Here is an 8,223-nt window from a genome sequence, read left to right on the forward strand (position 1 = left end):
TCAAGGTCTCTTCCAGTTTTACTATTCTATTTATTACCGGAAAACAAGCTTTTTACATATGCATATTTAAATAAAAAATTTCAAAATAGAACAAGGAATATGGGCTCTTCCTCCACATTTCGTGCCCCTCTCCTCCCCGATGGGTTGTGCAGTCCTGATTCTGCAGCTATCCTCTGGACAGGGCTCAGAGGACCCTGTTAGGGCCACCCGCGACCCGAGGGCCGGAGGCCAACCGCCCCCCCCCCCCCCGCCCCAGGCCAATGGAAGTAGGGAAGCGAGGAGGAGACGGTCAGAATCTTCCTGGAGGCCTGTAGATGGCGCCCCGAGAAAGGATTCCAAGACTCGTTTCCCCAGCTCCCGGGGACTGGAACCCCGGCGTCCCGGAGGAGCGCACCGGGCGCAGCAGCCAGGTGTTCTTTTCAACTCCCGGCCGCTCCGCACGGCTGCGGGGACCGGGTGGGCGGAATTACAGGCAGGCCCGCTGGGGTGCACGGAGGCGCGCGCCCACGGGCGCGGGAGCCGCACGCTGCCCAGACCCCCACGCGCGGGGCAGCTCGGTGACCCTCACGCGCGGCGGCGCCCTGCCCACCCCACTCCACCCGGCGGCAGGTGGACAGTGTCGCTATGAAGAGAAAGCTTCGATTGTCCCTCCTGCAGCCACCACGCGCCAGACCTGGGTCATTGTGCGCCTTCTATAGACATGCAAATGAGCGGCGCGCGCCGGCCCCTCCGCTCGCGCCCGCGGCCGCAGCCCTCCGCCCGGCGCTGCGAGCGCGGCGCGGTCCCCGCAGCGCGTCGGGCCGGGACTCGGAGCGGGCGCTGGGGCTCCGCCGGCGCGCGCCGGGGCTCCAGTGCCAGGAGGGCGACCTGACCTTTGCGAGCTTGAAGCCAGCTTTGCGGATTTTTACTCTAAGTTTCGGTTTCAAAGAAACAGCCTCATAAACTCCAAATTAAAAGTTAAGACCAAAATAGAAAGGTAGCAACAAAAATAAACGCAAAATAAAATCCTTTAGATTCTCCAAAGGTGCATTTCAAAAGCTGCAGAGTCCTATTCACAAATACGGTTTTTAAAAACGTAACTTTTCCTTTTAAGGACTTTAAAGAAAGCAGCGAGATTAAATCTGCAGGCTCGCAGTCTGCCTAGTAACACCCCGACAAAAGCGGCGGGCCGAGGCTTTGTCATCCCCCGCGGCCCTCCCCACGTGGCCTCCTGGCACGAGCCGCCGGCCGCCCCCTCATTTGCATCAGAAAGCGCGCGCCGGCCAATGGGCTGGCAGCTCGGCGCCAGCTGGCGGCGCCCGGCGCGGCCTATATAAGCGCGCGCCGGCGCCGGGGCGCACTCGCTGGCGGTGGGCGCGCCGACGGGCTCCGACTCGCCGTGTCCCGGCCGCGCTCCGCCGGCTCCCGTGGATTTCTAGCTGCTCGCCGACCGCACCATGACTCTGGAGGAAGTCCGCGGCCAGGACGCGGTTCCTGAAAGCACAGCCAGGTGGGTGGGCGCCGGACGGCTGGGCGGGCGGGAGCCCGTGTCCCGGGGAGCCGGGCGGGGGTGCGTCTCCGGGCTGGGGCGCAGGGGCTGCGTGCCCGTGGTGGGGACCCGTCGCGTCTCGCCGGGCCCTCGCTCACGGCGCTGGCTTTTCGCAGGATGCAGGGCGCCGGGAAGGCGCTGCACGAGCTGCTGCTGTCGGCGCAGCGCCAGGGCTGCCTCACCGCCGGCGTCTACGAGTCCGCCAAAGTCCTGAACGTGTGAGTACCGCCGCGGCCGCGCGAGCCACGGGCGGGCGGCGCGGGAGACCGGGAGGCGGCGGGCGCCCGCGCCCCTGCCCGGCATCACACTCCCTCCTTGCCCGCGCAGGGACCCCGATAACGTGACCTTCTGCGTGCTGGCCGCCGACGCGGAGGACGAGGGCGACATCGCGCTGCAGATCCACTTCACGCTGATCCAGGCGTTCTGCTGCGAGAACGACATCGACATCGTGCGCGTGGGCGACGTGCAGCGGCTGGCGGCCATCGTGGGCGCGGGCGACGAGGCGGGCGCGCCGGGCGACCTCCACTGCATCCTCATTTCGGTGAGTGTGCGCCCCGGGCCCTCGCCCCCCCGCCCGGCGGCGCCCGCCCGCCCGCTGACCCCTGCGCTCTCCCCGCAGAACCCCAATGAGGACGCCTGGAAGGATCCCGCCTTGGAAAAGCTCAGCCTGTTCTGCGAAGAGAGCCGCAGCGTCAACGACTGGGTTCCCAGCATCACCCTCCCCGAGTGACAGCCGGCGGCGTCCGTGGTCTGATCGTTGCGGAGACGCCCCGGGGCGCCTAGCGCGGGGCTGGCTCAGTGGACGCGCCCTCGGAGGGCGCTGGAGTTCGGCGTGGAGACTGGCAAGCGGGGCGCGCGTGGAGAACCTCAAGGAGGCGCGGATCCCTCGGAGGAGGGGCCCGGCGGCAGGCCCGGCGCGGCGCCCAGGACTCTACGAGTGTGGGAGCGGCCGCTCGCGGGATCGCTGGGCGGGACGTTGGACGCGGTGCTGGGAAGGACGGACGGACGGACCGGCCGGCAGGCGTGACTCAGCAGCCGGCCGGCAGGAAGCAGGGAAGGCAGGCCGGCGGCCTGGACTTGCACGGGTCCTGGAGCCCTGACGGACCTAGCAGTCTGCACTACTGTTTTCAGGACGGATCCAGGCGATGCTTCGTTTTCTAAAGGATTATGCTGCTGCAGCTTTGAATTTTGCAATAAACGTACTGAAACAAACTTACTCTCTTTATTGAGGGGAGGGGGCCCTTCCTGAGAGGGAGAGGGTCAGCAGGCTCGCAGATGATTGCTGAAACTCCTGGAGCTGGGTGGCACCTGTTCCCTCCTCCTGCCTGGGCTGAATTACAAGCTCCCAGGGAGCTGGCGTGGGGGAGGGGATGCTGCCGGGAGTTAGGGCAGGACTTGAGCCCTGCTCCTATTTTTCTCCTTTTAGGAAGATTTTTTAATTTGCAAGATGGGAGCATGCTTGAGATAAGACGTAAGTGCAGCAGCTGAAGGCTGGCCATCCGAGCTGATAACAGCGCCTCGCCCCCTCCCCTCCCCCTCTGCCCCCTCCCCGCCGACAGCTGCTTATCGGAACAGCTTGCAGGAGGCAGGCGGCCTTGCTGCACAATGAGCGGGGCCTGTGCAGACGTTACCCTTTGTGGTCCCTGAGGTTGGCTGCAGACCGCTCTCAGGAACCTTTTCCTCTTAAAGGAATGGCACAGCAGTGTCACCAAGGTATTATGACACAATGGCTGCATTTAAGCATGAGTCACCGTTTTGTCATGGCTGTGACAGAAAAAAGATCTGAGCAAAAATGGGAAGGCATCGTCTATACAAATAGGTGTGCCCAAGTTTCATCTGCTGCCTGCTATTCCGAGTGTTCTCTGCCCACATCGCAGGAGGACTGCTGCAGTTCACAGTTCCAGTTAAGGGACTTTCGGAAGATCATTTAAATCTTTTCAGCAAAGGCTTACTTTAAGAAGGACCTAGGGGAGAATGTCCTGAGTGAATCTTTTTGATCAAACCAGTATGAGCTGATTTCACCCCTGCCTGGCTTCAGCGGCTTCAGCAGGGGAAATACACATGGGGCCGGCATGCTACAGGCTCTGGCGTCCACCGAGTTCTGGGCAGGGGCTGTGTGCTGTTTTTTAAAAAGGAAATTCTGGTTTAGCAGCAGTTCCAGGTGGCTGTTTGCCTTACTAGGTGCCACTTTTAAAATTTTCTCCAAACCATGGACGCATTCTCAGTATGACAGGACTGTATGACTGATTATTCCCAGAGTGAAAGCGTCATGTCTCACATTTATCAGCTCAAAAAACATTTCTCCTTAAGATAGAAGCCCAGTGAAATAATTCAGCTGTGTTTGTGCCCAAGTTTCATTAATAGTTTACCTATTTGCTGCTTAAAACCCTGAGTTTGCCTTGCTGAGGCAGAACCTTTCGGGGGCTGTTTGCCACAGCAAGCCATAGTAAACACCTGTGGGGCGTGATTTCTTAAAGTCGACCCTTCAATGAATATATTTAGCAGAACATTGCCCGGAGCAGCTGGGCAGACCCTCCTGCTGGCCAAGTGAGCCTTGTAGAAAATTCAGTTGGCAGCCCTTAAGAAACTTGGCCTCGCAGATTAGAATTTACAGCAAGGGCACCTGATGGGGCCCCAGGGGCTAGGAGAATTTGCAGGGGGGGAAATGTATGCTGGGACACAGTGCCAGCCCCAAAGTTCATGCTTAAATTTTTTTGGATGAACAGGCATCTAATGCTATTAAAATGAAATACCTCAGAGGATGGGTACTAAAATGCACAGTGCTTATAAATACATTGTTGCAGTCATACTTTGACAACCCTAAGTGGTGATGGTACATAGCTAACACGTGTGTGTTGAGGCGAGCATGGGGACTGTTGGGTACAGTCCTCTGCATCTAGAAAACACTAAATAAACATTAATGACGAGATATTTAAAAGTTACTGCAGACATTTGCTGAAGATCACAGAACACGAAGTGGATGGGTGGGTTTGGCACCAGGCTGTCTGGTTCCAGGGCCCAACACTTGCCCTGCTGCCACACACTCAGGTGCCAGCCTGCAGACTTGGAAGGAAGGCTGCTTTCGTAAGATAGTTCTGTAAGTGTATCAAAGTTCGATGTGTTATTGTAGACATTCACTTGTTTGTATTCATTCATTCATTTTGCATTTTCTATCTTGTAAAACAAAAAAGTGAAAGGAAAGATTAAAGGCGCCTCTGCAGGCCATCACCGCATGTGGTGTCCCCCTCTCACCTTTCTTCCCTCTGAGGTGCACACACCACGTGCAGCGCTCCTCCAAACAGCTCCTCAGACCCTGCATTTTGTCACCTCCTGCTTCTGTTTCTTAACGTTTCTTAACATTCTATTGCTTGCCCCCTTGTTACTCAGTGACCTCGGAGGCGGGTCTTTCCCGGCTGTAGCTCGGGGGCCGCAGGCTCCCTGAAGCATGCGTTTTCCCCACCTGTGGGCTGGCCAAGCGAGACGGTTGCCAGCTATTCGCAGGCCTAAAGCAAACCCCTGCCTGCCCCAGAGCAACGAGAGCGGGTGAGGCTCATGTTCATTTCAAGGTGACCTGTGCACACGGAGCAGAGCCTCCATTCTCTCCCTGGTAAGACAGCAGGACAGTGACTGCTGACACTTGTTTTATTTTCAGAGGCCACTGCTGTGTCGTGCGTATTTTAGTAAACCATCGGCCTCAGTACCACAATGGCATTGTTACCAAGAGCCACTTAGAAAAGTGAAAAAAAAAAGTTTTTCAGGAGGAAAACAAGAATATTGGCAAACAAAGCAAGGCTATGGGTCGGCTCACTGAGCAGATAATCAATTTTGATTTTTTCAAAATTCTTGAACTTTGCTTGGTTATCGAAGCTATCAGCCCTGCATTCCTCACTGGGGGTGTCCCCTGCAGAAGTCAAAGGGAATGGCCCTTCCTTAGCCACCGAGGAGAGACTTTATTACTTAACTGGGGGCAGTGAGACAGGTCCCCAGGGAGGGTGGAGCTGTCGGGCGGAGGCTGGGGACCACTGGGTGCCAAGGCCGTGCCACGCCTCTGATGCCTGTGCTGGGGCAAAGCTCCACTGGGCCCTTGTAAGCAGCCTGTTTTAAGAATAGATCAAGCTTCCTTTCTTTAACTTCTAGAAAAATATTGCCAGACAATTTACTTCTTTGGCAGATAAGGTATACATGTAAAGATCACCTGAGCCCTCTCTTCCGGGCATGGAGGACGCTGTGGCCAACTGCCATCGGTGGGGGGTGAGGGCTGCTGGCTGAGTCGGGATTCTGGAGCAAGTGGCTGCTGGAAGCTTCTAGAAATACCTCCAGCGCTGCCTGAGTCCAGCCCAACAGGCAGCAAAGATCTTCAGAGCCTGAGTGAGCTGGGCCTGGGGAGGAAGGCACAGCCCTGGCCCTGGGGTTGAGGGTGAGAGAGACTGGATGTTAGTTCAATTGTTGGTTGGTTCATTCATTCGTTTCCTCATTGCTCCTTTCATTCATTCAGCGGACATTTACTGTTCCAGACATTTTCCTAGGCAGGGACTGCTGATGAGATCCTGTGGCCCGGACTCCGGCAGAGGGAGACCATGGTGGTGTGACAGCTCTGTGTTGAGGCTGGGGCCTGCGTCCTCGGGGTCACCCACTCACAGCCCAGAAAACTTAACCAGGAAGACACAGTGAGATGGGAACACAGCAGCATCACTTCCCCACATAGAGAGTTAATTTTTAAAAAAATGTCTTTATTGATTTCAGAGAGAGGAAGGGAGAGGGAGAGAGAGATAGAAACATCAATGATGAGAGAGTCATTCATTGATTGGCTGCCTCCTACATGCCCCCCACTGGGTATCGAACCTGCAGCCTGGGCATGTGCCCACATCGGGAATCAAACCGCGATCTCCTGGATCCTAGGTCGATGCTCAACCACTGAGCCACGCCAGCAGGGCAGGATAGTTAATTTTATGGGAACCCCACAGGCCACCTAACAAATATGTCTCATTCGCCCTGCAGGTCACATGGCATTCTAACTACCCTCTGCCTCTCTCCCTCACTCCCTCTCCCATCTATTTCCTTTATTCTGGTTCCTCTCCAGGCCAGCCCTTCTCAGGCTGTGATTACCTCTTTCCTTCCCAAAACTTTGAGACTTTCCTCTTTGTACCAATCATGCTTCCCTTCCTCCCTGGGTGGTTCCCCTTCCACTTCTCCTGGCCTCGCTCCCTCTCCTCTTCCTTCCCCCTCCCCTTATTCCTGTTTCCCTCCCTTTCCCTTCCCTCCACCCCAAATTATTGAGCTCCATCCCTGCGCAGGCCCTGGGGATATAGCCTTGTACTCCCTGGGGTATGGCGGCTCTCCCTTCCAGGCTCTCCTCATGCTTTCCTTCCCTGGTGACCCAAGCCCATGCCACCCTATCGCCCCTCCCCGTCCACGCAGGCCTTGACCTCTTGGAGGCTAAGCCCTCACACACTCCTGACTGACTCCACCCCTGCTCTGGGGCCTGCCTAGAGCCAGTAAAAGAGTGACGCTATGTCCCTCTAGGAGTCAGGATCCTCACCTCTAAAGTGGGCTTGTCACACAGGGTAGGGCTGTCATGACCAGGCAGTGACACATCCCAGGGAAGGGGCTGGCATGTCTCCACCCTGGGCAAATGTGGGCTCCACAAGGTAGGTCTCCCGGACATGGCACCCTGTCTTCATGTCACTCTCAGGGCCCCATCCGGCCTCTCTGACCTTTGTCCTTTCTCTGTCCAGTCCACCTGCCACTCCCGCCTGGGCCCTGAGTGCCTTGGGCCCTCCCACGGGGGTAAGCAGGCCTGGTTTGGTGCCTGGCAGCGGGAGAGCTCCTGGTAGAAGGAGGCCCTGGAGAGAGTGGGAAGGATGCTGAGTCTTGCCGGACACAGGAGGCCGTCCCTCACGTTTCGGCTTCATCATCCATCTCCTGCTTTGCCTGTCCCTGAGCGTGCATGGCAGAGGCTGGCACCTGACAGCCTGCTCATGATAGGAGGGGAACTGGGTGCCCAGGGCTGCAGGGCTCACTTCAGGCAGGAGGTGGGGGACTGCCTGCCACTCCCCTTGTTACTGGACAGGGGACCTGGACCTGAGCAGGTCTGCCTGGGGTCGGCTGGTAGTGTGTGGATTGGTGACTTCTTGAGGGAAAGATTTCATAACACAAGTCCAGGTGATGTTTAGAGGGCATTTACTGAAGCTGGGGACAGTGAAACAAGGAAGGGCCAGGATAGAAGCAGCAACAGGAGAGACTAGGCGGGGAAATGAGCCTGGGCTGGGCTGCTTTGGCTCACTAAGAAGTCAGAGAAAAGGGGGCCTTTGGGACAGAGTCAGGGGTTAGCCTGGGATGAGGTGCCACTGCTCCCCTGGTTACAAGTCTCGTGGGGTCCCTTATCAGATGCATGAGGAGAGGGGAGGGAAGGGCTCGGGCATGCTCCTGGGAGGGAGAGTATGCTCTGGGATCTTCCTTTTGAGTTTTTTAAATTCTTTATTAAATTTATTGGGATAACATTGGTTAATAGCATCATATAGGTTTCAAGTACGTTTCTATGATACAAGATCTGTATATAGAATTGTGTGCCCACCATCTAAAATCAAACCATCTTCCATCACTGTGTATTAGGCCCCCTCCACCCGCTTCCCTCTGGCAACCACCACACTGCCGTTTGTGTCCTCGAGTTCCAGTTTTATATCCCACACATGAGT

The 8,223-nt window shown here is 56.8% G+C and overlaps 1 protein-coding gene across 1 annotated transcript; it reads left to right on the forward strand.

Annotated features, from left to right (window-relative positions):
* Positions 1-1,267: 1,267 nt before the first annotated feature.
* Positions 1,268-4,760, forward strand: GADD45G (growth arrest and DNA damage inducible gamma). The gene is made up of 4 exons (XM_081150501.1): positions 1,268-1,489; positions 1,645-1,746; positions 1,856-2,069; positions 2,148-4,760. Exons 1-4 carry the CDS (start codon positions 1,437-1,439, stop codon positions 2,256-2,258), a joined length of 480 nt encoding a protein of 159 aa, XP_081006627.1. The 5' UTR covers positions 1,268-1,436; the 3' UTR covers positions 2,259-4,760.
* The last annotated feature ends 3,463 nt before the right edge of the window (positions 4,761-8,223 follow it).

Source organism: Miniopterus schreibersii (genome assembly GCF_964146895.1).
Source record: "Miniopterus schreibersii genome assembly, chromosome: 11".
Taxonomy (NCBI): Eukaryota; Metazoa; Chordata; class Mammalia; order Chiroptera; family Miniopteridae; genus Miniopterus; species Miniopterus schreibersii.

Excerpts from the sequence above, each read along its gene's own strand:
- GADD45G (XM_081150501.1), top strand. The coding sequence starts at position 1,437 with ATGACTCTGGAGGAAGTCCGCGGCCAGGACGCGGTTCCTGAAAGCACA. Across the intron at positions 1,490-1,644 it reads GTTCCTGAAAGCACAGCCAG|GATGCAGGGCGCCGGGAAGG; the intron begins GTGGGTGGGCGC and ends GGCTTTTCGCAG. Across the intron at positions 1,747-1,855 it reads TCCGCCAAAGTCCTGAACGT|GGACCCCGATAACGTGACCT; the intron begins GTGAGTACCGCC and ends TTGCCCGCGCAG.